The sequence below is a fragment of the Chiloscyllium punctatum genome, chromosome 1 (genome assembly GCF_047496795.1).
Source record: "Chiloscyllium punctatum isolate Juve2018m chromosome 1, sChiPun1.3, whole genome shotgun sequence".
NCBI classification, from domain to species: Eukaryota; Metazoa; Chordata; class Chondrichthyes; order Orectolobiformes; family Hemiscylliidae; genus Chiloscyllium; species Chiloscyllium punctatum.
Genome location: NC_092739.1, coordinates 177,708,559 through 177,726,065, shown reverse-complemented (window position 1 = coordinate 177,726,065; position 17,507 = coordinate 177,708,559). Strand labels below are relative to the sequence as shown.

General features: G+C 43.6%; 1 protein-coding gene across 1 annotated transcript in view; it reads right to left on the bottom strand.

The window, feature by feature from the left end:
- LOC140480825 (disintegrin and metalloproteinase domain-containing protein 12-like) overlaps positions 1-17,507 on the bottom strand; it is a 241,911-nt gene that overhangs the window by 201,176 nt on the left and 23,228 nt on the right. Inside the window, exon 2 of the mRNA XM_072576274.1 lies at positions 16,531-16,640. Coding sequence (XP_072432375.1) covers positions 16,531-16,640 — 110 coding nt within the window. The remainder of the gene's footprint in view (positions 1-16,530; positions 16,641-17,507) is intronic.

The window sequence follows — 17,507 nt, the reverse complement described above, 5'->3', positions numbered from 1 at the left end:
TGTCCTGCAATAGTTATGATTTGTAGTGCCGGTTTTGGAGTGGGATGCACTGAGTTAAAAATCACACAATACTAGGTTATAGTCCAACAGGTTCATTTGGAAACACTAGCTTTTGGAGTGCTTCTCCTTCACCAGGTGATTATAGAGTATAAGATCGTAAGACACAGAATTTATCGCAAAAGTTTACAGTGTGATGCAACTGAAATGACATATTGAAAACCTAGAACTTTTTTTAAGGTTACATTCTCAAGTGAATTTTAACAATAGATGCCATGTCAGCTCAGATAATGCATTGAAGGTGTGAGGTTAAAGTCTGTCTGTTTCTGTCCCAATGTTCAGGCTGATTCTATTTCTAAAAAAGGGATTTTCAGAATCTTACATGGCTCAGGCAGGTTTTGAGCGTACAAATTCCTCCCACAAACTCATGTGTGTGCGTGTATGTGGGTGTGTGTGGGGTTTGGGGTGTGAGTGTCTGTGAGAGACGGTGTGTATGTGTATGTGCATGAGTATAAAGCGGTAAAGTCTGTGAGAAGGTGTAAGGGGAGCGTATGAAAGAGAACTTATGTATAAGAGAGGTCTGTGTGAGTGTATGGGTCTTCAGGAGCGTGCGTGCGTGTGTGTAGTGCAATCGGGTCACCTGAAATGTGACATAAACCCAAGGTCCCGGCTGAGGCCATCCTGTAGGTACCGAACTTTGCTATCAGCCTCTGCTTGTCCACTTTGCGTTGTTGTTTGCCCCAAAGTCCACCTTGGAGAAAGGTTAGCCGAAGGTCACAGACCGCTGACGTGTTCCCCGACTGGGAGGGAGCACTCCTGGCTTTTGATTGTTGTGCGGTGTCCATTCATTCGTTGTTGTAGCCTCTGCTTGGTCTCACCAAGGTACCATGTCTCAGGGCATCCTTGCCTGTAGCGTATGAGATAGACAATGTTGACAAGTCACCTGAGTCCTGAAAGCCGGCCAGTTTGCTACAAACAATGATCCGTTTGAGGTTTGGTGGTTGATTAACGGTGAGAAGTGGAGGTTTGGGGAAGGTCTTGGCGAGGTGCTCATCCTCATTGATAATGTGTCACAGGCTACAAAGAACATGGCATAGTTTTTTGGCTCCTAGGAAGTACTGGATAACAAAGGGTATCCTGTCTGTTGCAGCTTGTGTCTGTCTCCTGAGGAGGTCTTACAGTTTCTCATTGTGGTACGTCGGAACTGGCGGTTGATGAATTGAGCATCATACCTCATTCTTATGCGGGCATCCTTGAGAACTTCCAAGTGCCCGTCACGTTCCTCCTCATCTGAACAGATCCTGTGTATTTTAGGGCTTGTCTGCAGGGGATGACTGTTTTAAAATGTTTTGGGTGGAAGCTAGAGATGTGTAGCATCGTGAGATTATCCGTGGGTTTGCAGTCGAGTGATGTGCTGAGGTGCCCATTCTTGATGGAGATGCATGTGTCCAAGAATGAGACAGATACTAAAGAGTAGTTCATGGTGAATTTAATGGTGTTACAAAACTTGTTGACATCACTGTGTAGTTGTTCCAGTGACTCCTTGCCATAAGTCCAGAGGAAGAAAATGTCGTCAATATACTTGGTGTATAGTATTGGTTGGAGGTCCTGCATCGAGACAAAGTCTTATTTCAACCTGTGCATGAACATGTTGGCATATTGGGATGCAAATTTGGTCCCCATGGCTGTTCCATGTGTCTGGATGAAGAACTGATTGTCAAAGGTGAAAACATTGGTGGTTTTCAAACCCACCAACACTGATTTCATGTGGCCTACTTTATTGCAATGAAAACACTGGTGCTTTTTAACTTCCCTTTCCCCTTCAAGGGTTTCCTTTTTACCCTGTTGTAAATTTCCTTATGGTCTTCACCGAGATCTACCTTTTCCCTTTCCATGTGAGGATTTCTCTTTTCCCCAATTTCTATCCCTCACAGAGTGAAATTGATTTTGTAAGCCAATCTTTGATTTACAGAACAATTCATAATCATCTGCAATTTCAGCTGCTAATTTTGCCATTTTAGCTCTCTGCTTTTCCTCACTGAGCTTACCTTCAGCCTTCATCTCCATCCTTTTGGACTGACTTTGTTGCCTAGGTGCCAATTTCTGAAGTTCAAACTCTTTCCCTTCCTTTCCTCTCTCTCCTTTTTTCACTCTTCCACTTATAATTGTGATTCAAATTGTTTCATTTCTGTTGCCCTTTCCTTGTCATTTGCCTCTAACTCAAGCTGCTTCATTTTCAATTACATTTTAGCCGTCCCTAAAGATTCTGATAGTGTTTCCAGAAATTTAAATGCTGAGCTTTTGCTGTAATTATCTCTCCTTTACTCACAAAAGGAGGCAGCTCCAACCCCAGATTGTCTGCTAATTCCAGCAGCTTGGCCTCAACCACCTTTTGTAAAACTCCCAAAGTCACTCCTTCCACTCCCAGAAAATTCTTAGTGATTGAAAGAGCTATTGCTATCCCAGGCACTTTTTAAGCCAACCAAATTCAATACCTGAAACACAAGACACTAACACCTTTCACTTGCTGCCTTTGAGTCCAATGACCCTCATCCCAATTTGCAACTATAAAACAAATCATTCCTGCCTCATTCCTAATGAAGGACTTATGCCTAAAATGTCGATTCTCATGCTCCTTGGATGCTGTCTAACTTGTGTGCTTTTCCAGCACCACATTCTCAACTCTGATCTCCAGCATCTGCAGTCCTCACTTTCTCCTATAGAACAAATCCCACAAAGAGCCCCAAATGGACCAGTCCAGTCCCCCTCAACACATTTTAAGAAAGTAGCCCGGACGCAAACTTTGCTCATTGTTTTAAGCGGGTGTTTAGGTGTTTAATCAGGGAGGGATGCAGCTGGCCCAAACACTTAGTTTTAAGATTAGATTAGATTACTTACAGTGTGGAAACAGGCCCTTCGGCCCAACAAGTCAACACCGACCCTCAGGAGAGTAACCCACTCCCTCTGACTAACCCCTAACACTAAGGGCAATTTAGCATGGCCAATTCATCTGACCTGTACATCTTTGGATTTGGATTATACAAAAGAGAATTTATTTGCAACGTTACCAGATCAAATACAAACAAAAGAGAATGGAATGCAGAATGACTTAACCTATCTGAAAACCCACCAGATTATCCCTACTTAATGATGCAGTTCCAAATTCCTGCAACTATCCACATAAACACCCCTTGACACAAAAGGTAAAATCAAATGCAGTGTCTTGCAGGAGAGAGAGTGTGAGATGGCAGTATAGAACACTCTCTTCCATGTAGCTGTTTCTTGGATCAGCAGCCTCAAACTGACTGCCTGCTTTCAGTGAACCAAACCAAACCAGAGAAAAGCTGAGCAGGAAGAACTGGCTGCTCCCCTGTCATTTTACAAGTGTTTTTTCTTTAACTTGAAAGCATTCTCAAGTACATCAAACCGAGACATTTCATAGTCTGTGTCATTGGGACCTCCTGATGAAAAAACACAAGACAACCTAACCTTGTTAAAGGAGCAGCATCATAACAGTGTTAACATGTATCGCTTGCCCTTTTCCTCCTCCATGGAAGTGCTCATGGGTAAAGAAGGTGCTGATCTAAGGATTGTAGTGAATTTCTGCAGTGCATCTTGTAGATAGTACACACTGCTGCGAATGAGAATCAGTGGTGGAGGGAGTGGATGCTCATGGATGCAGTACCAAGCAAGTAGATTAATTTGTCCTGGATTGTGTCATCCTGGCAAGTGGGGAATATTCCATTACACTCCTGACTTGTGCCTTTTAGATAGAATCATAAAATCATAGAATCCCTAGATTGTGGAAACAGGCCTTTGGCTTCACAAGTCCACATGGACCCTCCAAAGAGTAACCCACCCAGACCCATTCCCCTTTTTTTTTATTTACCCCTGACTCATGCACCTAACCTACACAACCCTGAACATTATGGGTAATTTAGCACAGCCAGTGGTGGACCAGCTTTTGGGGGTTTTGGAGATGTGTTATTCCTAGTCTCTGACCTGCTCTTCCAGCCACTCTGTTTAGGTGGTGCATCCAGCCTAGTTTTAGCTCAATGCTGATACACAGATGTTAATAATGGTACACAGATGCTGATACACAGATGTTGATCAGTGATTGTGACAACACTGAATGTCAAGGAACAGTGCTTAGATTGTCTCTTATTGGTGATGGTCATTGCCTGGCATTTGTGTGGCATGAATGTTACTTGCTATTTGCTTTATTGTCCAGATCTTGTTCACATGGATTGCTTCAGTATCTGAGGAGTCGCTACTGATGCTGAACATTATGTAATCATCAGCAAACATCCCATCTTCTGCCCTTATGATGGAGGGAAAGTCATTTACGAATCAGCTGAAGATGGTTAGGCTTAGAACACAACCCAGATGAACTCCTGCAGAGATGTCCTGGAGCTGGGATGACTGCCCTCCAATAACCACAACCATCTTCCTATGTGCCAGGTGTGACTCCAACCAACAGGGAGTTTGCCTCCTGATTCCCATTGATTCCAGTTTTGCCACAGCTCCTTGATATAATACTGAGTTACATGCAGCCTTGATGTCAAGGGCTGTCACTCTCACCTGACCTCTTGAATTCAGCTGTTTTGTCCATGTTTGAATCAAGGCTCTATGTCAGGAACTGAGTGGCCCCCGTGGAGCCCCTTGTCACTGAGCAGGTTATTACTGATCAGATTTTGCCTGATCGCACTGTTGATGACTCCTTCCTTTACTGATGATTGAGAGCAGACTGATGGGGTGGTGATGGATGGGTCGGATTTGTCCTGCTTCTTATGTACAGGACATACCTGAGCAATCTTCCACGTTGTCGTGTAGATGCCAGTGTGTAACTGTACTGGAATAGCTTGGCAAGGTGGGCAGAAAGTTCAGGAGCACACTTCTTCAGTACTATTGTTGGAATGTTGTCAAGGCCTTTGCCGTCTCCAATATTTCTAACTGTTTCTTGATACAACATAGAGTTAATTGAATTGGCTAAAAACTGGTGTCTATAGAGCTGGGAACTATCGGAAGAAGTCAAGATGGATCATCCACTCAGCACTCCTGACTGAAGATTGCTGCAAAAACCTCAGCATTATCTTTTTCACTGATGTGCTGGGCTTTTCCATTATTGAGGATAGGGATATTTGTGGAGCCTCCTCCTCCAGTGTATTGTTAATCCATTCATGACTGGGTGTGGCAGGACTGCAGAACTTTGATCTGATCCATTGGTTGTATGATTGGTTGTATTATTTGCTGCTTATGCTGATTGGCATGCATGTCGTCCTGTTTGGTAGCTTCACTAGGTTGGCACCTCATCTTCAGGTATGTCTGATGCTACTCTTAGCATGCCGTCCTGCATTCTCCTTTAAACTAGGGTTGATCCAGACTTGGTGGTCATGGTTGATGGCCCACAGCATCTCATGGATGCTCTGACTTGAGTTGATAGATCAGTTTGAAGTGGTTTTTTTAATTGCTTGTAATGTTCATAAATTATGTAGATAAGAACATGGAGGGTATGGTAACTAAGTTGTGGATGATGCAAGGATTGGCTGGGTGCTTGACAGTGGGGAGGAAATTTAGAGGAGAATAGAAATGGATAGATCAGTTGGGGAAATCAATCGCAGATGGAATTTAGCCCTGATAACTGCGAGGTGATGCATGTTGAAAGAAGTAACAAGACTGGGGAGTACTTGATGAATAGCAGGTAACGAGGAAGTTCAAAGATAAAGAGGGAATTTGAGATTCTTGACTACAGTACCCTAATGGTAGCAGGTCAGGTTAATAGTGTAGTTAAGAAGGCATGCAGGATACAACTTTGACTCATGGCATAGATTATAAGGGCAAGGAGCTCATGTTGGAACTGTGGTCAGACCTCAGCAGGAGTACTGTGTGCAACTTTGGTCATCATTCGATAGGAAGGATGTCATTACATTGGAGGGAGTACAGAACAGATTCATCAGGATGTTGCCTTGAATCGTTTTCTTTGCAGGAGAAAAGGTTGAGAAGGATTCTGATTAAGATGTATAAGATTATGAGGGATATGGACAGATGGCAAGTTGGCAAATGGAATAGAATATGGGAAGATCTATCATTGTTCATTTTTAGAAGGGAGGCGAAATGGAGAAAACTGCAGAAAGCTGCAACACCAAGGGACCTGGAGGAACTTCTGCACAAACCATCACAAGCTAACGCACAGGTGCAGCAGGTAATCAGGAAGGCTGATAGAATGTTGGCCCTTATTTCAAGGGGGTTGGAGTCTAAGAGTAGGTCGGTTGTCTGACAACCGTACAAGGTGCTGGTGAGACCAAATCTGGAGTATTGTGACTATTTCTGGTCACCTTATTTCAAAAAAAGATACTTCATTGAAGGCAGTTCAGGGAAGATTCACTAGGCTGATCTACATATGGTGGGATTGTCTTATGAATAAATATGTTGATTGGCGTACAAACAGGTTGGGACTGTATTCAGTGGAATTTAGAAGAATGCGAGGTGATCTCTTTGAAATATAAGTGGCTTGACAGGGTAGATGCTGAGAGGATATTTCCCCTTGTCAGAGAGTCTAGGACCCGAGGGCAAAGTCTCAGAATAAAGGGGCACCAACTTAAAACCGAGTTGAGAAGGAATTTCTTCTTTTAGAGGGTTGAGAGTCTTTGAAACCTTTTAGCACAGAAATCTGTGGGGGCAGAGTCATTGTGTAATATTCAAGATGAGAAAGATAGATTCTTATCAGTTAGGTAATCAAGGTTTATGAGAAAAAGGCAGGAAAGTGGATTTGTGAAATGTCAGATCAGCCATCCTCCGCATGGTGGAGCAGAATTGAGGGGTCAAATGAACTTCTCCTGTTCCAATTTCTGATGGTCTTATAGAAGAGAAAGCAGCTGTTTCCTTTGCTGGGAAGTCAACAATAAAGGGGCACAATTTTAAGGTGAAAGGCAGGTGCTTTAGAGGGAATTTGAGAGACAATGTTTCCACCCAGGGTTGTTGTGTCTTGAATGCGTGGCCTGAGGGGTGATGGCGGGGTTATAGTTGAGGTGTGAAATATCACAACTTTAAAAGAACTGCTTGGATGAGCACTTGAAATGTCATAACATTCACGGCTAAGGCCAAGTTCTCTAAATTGGTGTTGGTGTAGATTTGAAATATTTTATGTCTTTCTCAACTCAATGGTCCAAAGAGTTTATTCTGCACTGTATGATTCTATGATTTTTTTCTTGTCAGTGTATTTATGTGAAGTACCAATATTGTTAAATAAATTATTATCATCAGAAATAAAATATCTCTTAATTGATTATTTCTTGGGGGTATGATTGGAAGTGTGTGATTTCTATACATATATGAATAATATTATTCGAGTTTACATTTTATAATAGTGTCATTACTTCTTTGAAGGGGTTTGCTGAAATAAAATATTCAGAAAAAGGTCAAACATTCTTCTAGAGCAGTGATCAATTCAGTACAGAGCTGGGATTCCCTGGAATGTTCCTAGAATAGGGTGGCATGCTGCCTCATAGTGCCAGGGACTTGAGTTCAGTTCCAGACTTGGGTAACTGTATGCAGTTTGCACATTGTTCCCATGTCTGCTTGGGTTTTCTCAGGGTACTCCGGTTTCCTCACACAGTCCAAAGATGTGCAGGTTAGGTGAATCGGCATGCTAAATTGTCTGTAGTGTTCAAGGATGTGTAGGTTAGGTGCATTAGTCAGGGGAAATGTCGGGAGATGGGTCTAGGTGTGATACTCTTTGGATCATTATGGACTTATTGGACCGAAGTGGCCTGTTTCTGCTGTCTAGGAATTCTATGGAATTTTATGTTCTGTGTTGATGATGTAGAGTGTAAACATTGAACTCCATTCCCTTCCTTTTGATTCAAAATAATCAAGGATGTGATTTATTTGATTTGATCTGATATATTTATTCTCATATCTATTTGTTACAAAATCAGGTGAAAAGTGTTGGATAGTATCACCCTCCGGCGCAATCTTAAAATACAGAAAAATAAACCAAAACATAAAATGCAAAGGCAGAAAAATGAAGAAATAAAGCAAGAGTCCAACTTTACAGTCCTTCTTGTTAAGTGCTCCATCATCGATCATGGGCCAAATGGCAAGGCACAAGTCTCCTTCAACACTCCACCACCGCTCGAATGAAAGTTGCTACTCTTTGGTGCCATTCTCGCCTACAACAATGCCCTCGCCACTATGAGTCCTTGATGGATCTCGCAAATGAAGACACCACCAGTGTAGCTAGATACTGCACCGGCCCAAACTCTATCGTTGCTATGAGTCCACTTTGGATGCACTTCGTCGATACAGCTGCTGTTGATGCTGCCATTACTCGTACTGGGCCCAAACTCACATCCACTGCTGCTTCCATGACTCTGCACTGGATGCAGCTGCTGCTGGGAACCCAACTCCCTCTGCAACAGCAGCCATGAGTTGGCGCGAGGACTGTCTTGTCAGAAGCCTCCAGGAACCTCCAGGGGCGGCACGGTGGCACAGTGGTGAGCACTGCTGCCTCACAGCACCAGGGTCCCAGGTTCAATTCCAGCCTCGGGCGACTGACTGTGTGGAGTTTGCACGTTCTCCCCGTGTCTGCGTGGGTTTCCTCCAGGTGCTCTGGTTTCCTCCCACAGTCCAAAGATGTGCAGGTCAGGTGGATTGGCCATGCTAAATTGCCCATAGTGTTAGGTAAGGGGTAAATGTAGGGGTAGGGGTATGGTTGGGTTGCGCTTCGGCGGGTCGGTGTGGACTTGTTGGGCCAAAGGGCCTGTTTCCACACTGTAATCGAATCTAATCTATTCGTTTGAACCCACCTCACCTCTGGCACTGCCACCACAAGTCTGCGTTACTGAGATTTGGAGAAAATTTGAGGACAGGAGCATATTTTTTTTTCTCCCAGAAAGCAGCATAGGACAAAGAGGATAGTTTAGGGAAAGCAGTTACCTCAATGTAATAGTTTAGCTTGTGAAACTTCCAGGCCAGACGTATTTGGTTAGAAGCTAGCACACAGGCTGAGAAAGCTTCCCTCTCGATTTTATGAGTATTCATCGAAGGAGACTCCATAGGTAACAGGAAAAAAAAATACTGGGATAGATTAGTTAAGTCAAACTTGAAGATTTGTGAAGAGGGGTAATTTCCCTAGATTTGAACATCTGTAACAGGTAATAGAAACAGAGGAACATAGAAGATAGAAGCGAGAGGAGACCATTCAGCCATTTGAGTCTGCTCTGCCATTCATCAGGAGCATGGCTGACTGTCCAACTCAATAGCCTAATCCTGCTTTCTCCCCGTAACCTTTGATCCCATTCACCCCAAATGCTGTATCTGGCCGCCTCTTGAATACATTCAGTGTTGTGGCATCAACTATTTCCTGTGGTAATGAATTCCATGGGTTAATGTCGTGAAGTAGGTTGAGACTTCATTTAACCATATTTTTTAAGATCTTTAAGACAACTTGTTAATAACCTCAATGTTAATTGCATAAAATTTGATCTGTGAAATCAGGACTAATTCTGGAATCTGTCTTTAGATTACATTACAGTGTGGAAACAGGTCCTTTGGCCCAACAAGTCCACACCGACCCGATGAAGCACAACCACCCATACCCCTACATTTACCCCTTACCTAACACTACGGGCAATTTAGCATGGCCAATTCACCTGACCTGCACCTCTTTGGACTGTGGGAGGAAACCGGAGCACCTGGAGGAAACCCACACAGACACGGGGAGAACGTGCAAACTCCACACAGTCAATCGCCTGAGGCGGGAATTGAACCCAAGTCTCTAGCGCTGTGAGGCAACAGTGCTAACCACTGTGCCAACGTGCCGTCTAGTTCTGCATGCCCATCAGCGAGGATCATACCAACATTTGTCTTTCTTGAAGTCATACAGGCTTGATTTCTTGCCCACTTCTGCTTTGCATTTGTTAAAACTCCTTCACATGTGTCTGACCACTGGAATTCAACACCCTAATAACTTTCACAGGTTTAACAAATGATTCACTGTGAATTTAACAGTGTTTAACTTGACCCTCTGGTTCTTTCCAATGATATTATTAGCTATTGTGATTATTTCTTTATATGTCTTGTTATGAGGTGTATGGGTACTGTACCTTTTAGAGAGTTAAAAAGCTTGCATGGACATGAAGAAGCACAGAGAACCACGTAACCATGTAACATTTGGTCAAAACAGCTAGAGTAGATGGGTTGCCATGAGACAAAAACAAATCCAAATTCATTCAATCAGTATAAATTGTGTTCTAATATACCAAACTCCATTCCAGTTTGAACTTAGTCTTTTGATAATATTAAAACCAATGAAGCAATCCAATGTTTTGGGGTATAAATATAAGACATTTTAAATAATTACCCAGAGCGCAAAAAACAACTGCCAAAAGACCAGCAGATAGAGGCTGCTCGTAAGACCTCTCTGATATTTATATGTCTAGGGATGAATTTTGCACAGAAAAAAACACTGAAACCAATCTGGAGAGAGAATCTACAGAGGAAACTCAGCAAAGCTGACTGGTTTTGAAACATGATTATTTTTGTGTAAACCATAATTGGGCCTTTTTTAATCGGACCAGTGTTGCAGAGTCATAGAGATGTACCGCACGGAAAAAGACCCTTTGGTCCAACCCGTCTATGCTGACCAGATATCCCAACCCAATCTAGTCCCACCTGCCAGCAAGCGGCCCATATCCCTCCAAACCCTTCCTATTCATATACACATCCAAATACCTTTTAACCTTTGCAATTGTACCAGCCTTCACCACTTCCTCTGGCAGTGCATTCCATACACGTACAACCCTCTGTGTTAAAAAGTAGCCCCTTAGGTCTCTTTTATATCTTTCCCCTCTCACCCTAAAGCTATGCCCTCTAGTTCTGGACACCCCCACCCCAGGGAAAAGACTTTGTCTATTTATCCTAATTTATCCTCATAATTTTGTAAAAATCTGTAAGGTCACCTCTCAGCGTCCTATGCTCCGGAGAAAACAGCCCCAGCCTGTTCAGCCTCTCCCGAAAGCTCAAATCCTCCAACCCTGGCAACATCCTTGTAAATCTTTTCTGAAACCTTTCAAGTTTCACAACATCTTTCCGATAGGAAGGAGACCAGAATTGCATAAAGGAAAGCATACCAAACGCCTTCTTCACTATCCTATCTATCTGCGACTCCACTTTCAAGGTGCTATGAACCTGCACTCCAAGGTCTTTTTGTTCAGCAACACTCCCTAAGACCTTACCATTAAGTGTATAAGTCCTACTAAGATTTGCTTTCCCAAAATGCAGCACCTCGCATTTATCTAAATTAAACTCCATCTGCCACTTCTCAGCCCATTGGCCCATCTGGTCAAGATCCTGTTGTAATCTGAGGTAACCTTGTCCACTACATCTCCAATTTTGGTGTCATCTGCAAACTTACTAACTGTACCTCTTATGCTCGCATCCAAATCATTTATATAATTGATGAAAAGTAGTGGACAGCACCGATCCTTGTGGCACTCCACTGGTCACAGGCCTCCAATCTGAAAAACAACCCTCCACCACCACCCTCTATCTTCTACCTTTGAGCCAGTTCTGTATCCGAATGGCTAGTTCTCCCTGTATTCCATGAGATCTAACCTTGTTAATCAGTCTCCCATGGGAAACCTTGTTGAATGCCTTACTGAAATCCATATAGATCACATCTACCGCTCTGCCCTCATCAATCCTCTTTGTTACTTCTTCAAAAAACTCAATTGAGTTTGGGGAAGATCAAAGATAGATTTAGAGAAATGAGTTGTAAATAGTTGTTTGTTAATTATTCTCTGTTAGACTTTTTAAAAAAATGTTGATTTTTACTTTGAATAGTGACATTTGGAGATAGTTCTTTGCCTCTCGAATTTTAACATATTACAGCACGAGGTGAATCTTTTCTGTGTGGCTTGTTTAAATTAGCAGAATGGTTTACCCCATTATGTAACAGTCTTATTTAGATTTTGCAGTAATATGTTTTGGCCTACCCTAAGGCTAAACATAAATACCTTTCAAAGGGTGTGTTGAGTGTTGTCAAGAGTAAAGATTCTTCACCCAGTTTCATATTCCAGTTGCCATTTTTAGCATGAAGATTACTGAAAAATTTTACCTCGATCAGGGAATGGGCAAAAGATCCTGGCATTGACAACGATGGCTATATCCCATAAGCCCAGTGTACCATTTTGGATACTGCTGGTGGAGACAGCCTACCAGGGGAAGCCATAGTTGTCAGGTCTCTGGCACTGTGGTTCAGAAGGGAAGAAGGGAGAATAGAAAAGCACTAGTGGTAGGGGACTCAATAGTTAGGCGGATTGACAGGAGAGTTTGTAGTCAGAAATGAGACTCCCGGAAAGTATGTTGCCTCCCCGGTGCCAGGATCCGGATGTCACCAGTGGGGTTTACAAAATTCTGAAGGGGGAGAGTGAGCAGCCAGAAATCATGGTACATATTGGCACCAATGATATAGCCAGGAAAGGAATTGAATATCTGAAAAGTGACTACAGAGAGTTAGGTTGGAAGCTGAAAAGAAGGACGAGTAGAGTGCTACCGGTGTTACGAGACAGTACAAGAAGGACAGGTTGCACCTGAACTGGAGTGGCATAGGTGTCCTGCATGGGCGATTTGTTCATGTGGATTGGGAAAGTTTAAACTAGTTTGGCAAGGGGGTGGGAACCAGAGCTACGTATCTGAGAGGGGTGTAGTTGCAGTTGGGACAGTGACAGGATGTAATGAATTGGAAAGGATTTTCATGTGATGAAACAAAGGTTAAAGTATGTCTGCTTTAACAGAAGGAGTGTCAGAAATAAGAGTGATAAACTTAGAATATGGATCAGAACTTGGGGCTATGATGATGTGGCCATAATGGAGATGTGGGTTTCACAGGGGCAGGAATGGTTGCTAGATGTTCCAGGGTCTAGAACATTTAAAAAGAACAGGGAGGGTGGAAAAAGAGGAGGGGGTGTTGCATGGCTAATCAGAGAGTGCATCACACCTACAAAAACGAAGGTTATTAAGGAAGGTTTGTCTACTGAGTCAGTATGGGTGGATGTTAGGAACAGCAAGGGAGTGGCCAACTCATTGAGGGGCTTTCTACAACCCCCCTAATACCAGTAGGGAGATTGAAGAACATCAGCAATGCTTTGCCCGGAGGCCCACTGAAAATGTTACCTAGTAAGGTGACGAAATGTCTGGAAATGAACCTTCCAGCTCAGCAAGCAAACCTACATCAATGTCAAAGGATGTTTCCAGGGTTAGAGGGTTTGAGCTTAAGGGAGAGGCTGAAAAGATTGGACCTATTTTCCCTGGAGCATCAGAGGCTGAGGGATGACCTTACAGAGGTTTATAGAATCATGAGGGGCATAGATATGGTAAATAGATAAGGTTTTTTCCCTGAGGTGGGGGAGTCCAGAACTAGAGGGCGTAAGTTTAGGGTGAGAGGGGAAATATTTAAAAGAGACCTAAGGAGCAACTTTTTCACAGAGAGTGGTGTATGTATAGAATGAGCTGCCAGAGAAAGTGGTGGAGGCTGGAATAATTAGAACATTTAAAAAGCATCTGGATGGGTATGCGAACAGGTAGGGTTTCGAGGGATATTGGCAAAGTTCTGGCAAATTGGCCTGGATTAATTTAGGATAAGGGACAACTTTTCCACACAGAGGGTGGTACATGTATGGAATGAGCTGCCAGAGAAAGTGGTGGAGGCTGGTACAATTGCAACATTTAAAAGGCATTTGGATTGGTATATGAATAGGAAGGGTTTGGAGGGCCGGATGCTGGCGGGTGGGATTAGATTGGGTTGGGATATCTGGTCGGCATGGCCGGGTTGAACCGAAGGGTCTGTTTCCATGCTGTACACTCCTTCGAGTCTATATCTGGTCGGCATGGACGTGTCGGACCGAAGGGTCTTTTTCTGTGCTGTACGTCTCTGTGACTCTAAAACAATGGGATTCCCACAATCTGGAAACTCTGCAACTCTGATGTTTGTTCCCTTCTCTTCCCCTAAAAAGTTGTTCCTCTATTTCATTCTCAGTGCATGAAAATATCCAGCATTCTCAATTGGTTCTGAACTTGAACCAGATAGATTCTGTTCATGACCCCTTCAGAACATCCTCTCTCCAAATGCAACCCTGTCATCCTTCCTCCTTTCTTTCATTCCTTCATGTTCTCGAAGGCCCTATGTCTAGGAATATTTAAGAACGTACCTTTCCATGCCTTGATGCAGCTGAAGAACAAGAAGTTAACAGGAGAAAATAACTTTTGATAGGAATGGTAGGGTTCTGATCCCTGTCAGATAAGCTGCTAGAAATGAAATAAATTGTAATGCTCAAGAAGTCTTCCGGAACCTCATCTGTGACTATCGATGATACAAATAGAACATAGAACATAGAACAGTACAGCACAGAACAGGCCCTTCGGCCCACGATGTTGTGCCGAACATTTGTCCGAGCTTAAGCACCCATCCATGTACCTATCCAATTGCCGCTTAAAGGTCACCAATGATTCTGACTCTGCCACTCCCACGGGCAGCGCATTCCATGCCCCCACCACTCTCTGGGTAAAGAGCCTATCCCCGACTTCTCCCCTATACCTTCCACCCTTCACCTTAAATTTATGTCCCTTTGTAACACTCTGTTATACCCAGGGAAAACGTTTCTGACTGTCTACTCTATCTATTCCTCTGATCATCTTATAAACCTCTATCAAGTCACCCCTCATCCTTCGCCGTTCCAATGAGAAAAGGCCGAGAACTCTCAACCTATCCTCGTACGACCTATTCTCCATTCCAGGCAACATCCTGGTAAATCTTCTCTGCACCCTCTCCAAAGCTTCCACATCTTTCCTAAAGTGAGGCGACCAGAACTGCACACGGTACTCCAAATGTGGCCTAACCTGTACAGCTGCAACGGGCAGCTAATGAACGCTAATACACCATAGGCCTTCTTACAAGCTCTATCCACCTGAGTGGCAATTTTCAAAGAGCTATGAACAAAGACCCCAAGATCCCTCTGCTCCTCCACCTTACTAAGAACCCTACCGTTAACCCTGTATTCCGCATTCTTATTTGTCCTTCCAAAATGGACAACCTCACACTTGACAGGGTTGAACTCCATCTGCCACTCCTCAGCCCAGCTCTGCATAATATCTAAGTCCCTTTGCAGCCCACAACAGCCCCCCTCACTATCCACAACTCCACCAATCTTCGTATCATCCGCAAATTGACTGACCCACCCTTCAAGTCCCTCTTCCAAGTCATTAATAAAAGTTACAAACAGTAGAGGACCCAGAAATATTTCTGCAAGGGGCCTAGCAATCATTTTTCTAGCTTCCGACAGAGTTCGAGGGCACACCTGATCAGGTTCCACGCATTTATCCACCTTGTGCAAATTTTGAAATCAGATAATTTCATGTGAATGAGAACAACAATGATACCAATATGGAGCCCTGGGTCCAACATAGGACCACATCACACTGACACCTTGCAAAGCACTCCTCGAAGGAAGGAAAGCAGTGAGTAGAAGTTGAAGACAGTTGAAGCAATGCCAAGGATCAGCAGGGATCAGAATGGAGAATAACGCATTCATGTAAAAAAAAACAGCTGAATTAAAGTCTGGATGCAAATTGCATTTATAAAACAAAATTGATTATTTGACCACTCTGAGTGGACTTAATGGGTATGATGAATTGCCATTATAGAGACTTGGCTACAGGATCCTAAACTTGGAATTCCATCCCTGAACCTCCCAATGTCTTTTTATCTCACTTTCCTTTGGGAAAAGCTCCTTAAAACTGACCAAGGGACTTTAACATCTGTTCAAGTATTGCCTTATGGAGCTTGTTAACACACATTTGCTCTTCCTGTAATCACTGGGATATCTTATGATGCTAAAGAAGTTATAGAGTCATAGAGATGTACAGCATGGGAAACGACTCTTCGGTCCAACCCGTCCATGCCGACCAGATATCCCAACCCAAACTAGTCCCATCTGCCAGCACTTAGCCCATATCCCTCCAAACCCTTCCTATTCATATACCCATCCAAATGCCTCTTAAATGTTGCAATTATACCAGCCTTCACCACATCCTCTGGCAGCTCATTCCATACACGTACCACCCTCTACGTGAAAAAGTTGCCCCTTAGGTTTCTTTTATATCTTTCCCATCTCACCCTAAACCTATGCCCTCTAGTTCTGGACTTCCCGACCCCAGGGAATAGACTTTGCTATTTATCCTATCCATGCCCCTCATAATTTTGTAAATCTCTATAAGGTCACCCCTCAGCCTCCGACGCTCCAGGGAAAGCAGCCCCAGCCTGTTCAGCCTCTCTCTGTAGCTCAGATCCTCCAACCCTGGCAACATCCTTGTAAATCTTTTCTGAACCCTTTCAAGTTTCACAACATCTTTCCGATAGGAAGGAGACCAGAATTTTGTAAGTACAAGTTATGTAAGTACAAGTTATTGTTCAATGGATTGAAAGATTTGGGTCATTGTGGTAGAGATGCTGGAGACCTGGCTCACAGTCATTACCTGAGGCAGTATGGGTATATTCCGCTTCCCTCTTCCTGATAGCAGCTTGGGGAATACAAACTTATAATCCTTCAGTTCTTCAAGTAACTTTTGCTGGTGAAATCGAAAACCTGTTTGAAACACAGTGGGGGGAGAATGAATGATACAGTCACAATGTTCAGTGCACAGATTTTGTATTATTTACCACAACATTATTCATCTGCAGCATTATAACCACAGAGCACCAGCAGATCCCAGTACTGGGATCACCAGCACCATCAGATCCCAACACCAGCAGATTCCAGCACTGAGATCACCCAGCACCAGCAAAGCCCAGCACAGGGATCACAAGCACCAGCAGAACCCAGCACTGTGATCACCCAGTACCAGCAGATTCCAGCACTGCGATCACCCAGCACCAGCAGATTCCAGCACTGAGATCACCCAGCACCAGCAGAACCCAGCACTGGGATCACCCAACAGCAGCAGATTCCCTCATTGAGATTTCCCAGCACGTGCAGATCCCAGCACTAGGATCACCCAGCACCAGCAGTGCCCAGTACTGGAATCACTTGGCACCAGTGGCGCCAGCACTGGGATGACCCAGCAGCAGCGGTGCCCAGCATTGGGATCACTGAGCACCAGCGGACCTCTGCATTGGCATCACCCAGGCTTAGAATAAACAGGTTTTCCAGGATCAGCACTAATGTGACTGGGGTGGAAAATGGAAATGTTTATCCAGATTCTGGTTACTGTTGCAATTCTACATTGAAATTCTTTGCTGCCTCCACAGAAAGAGTGGTAACCCATTTGAAGAGCTAGTTACCTTCAATTTTTCAGAATCAGCGTCACAGAATCATACAGCGCAAAAAATGCCCTTTGGCCCTTCAAGTCTGCACTAAAAAAATCAATGCTAAATCTACACGAATCCCACTCTCTTGTACTTAGACAATAGCCTTTATTGTTATGTCTTTTCAAGTACTCATACTTGTAAAGGT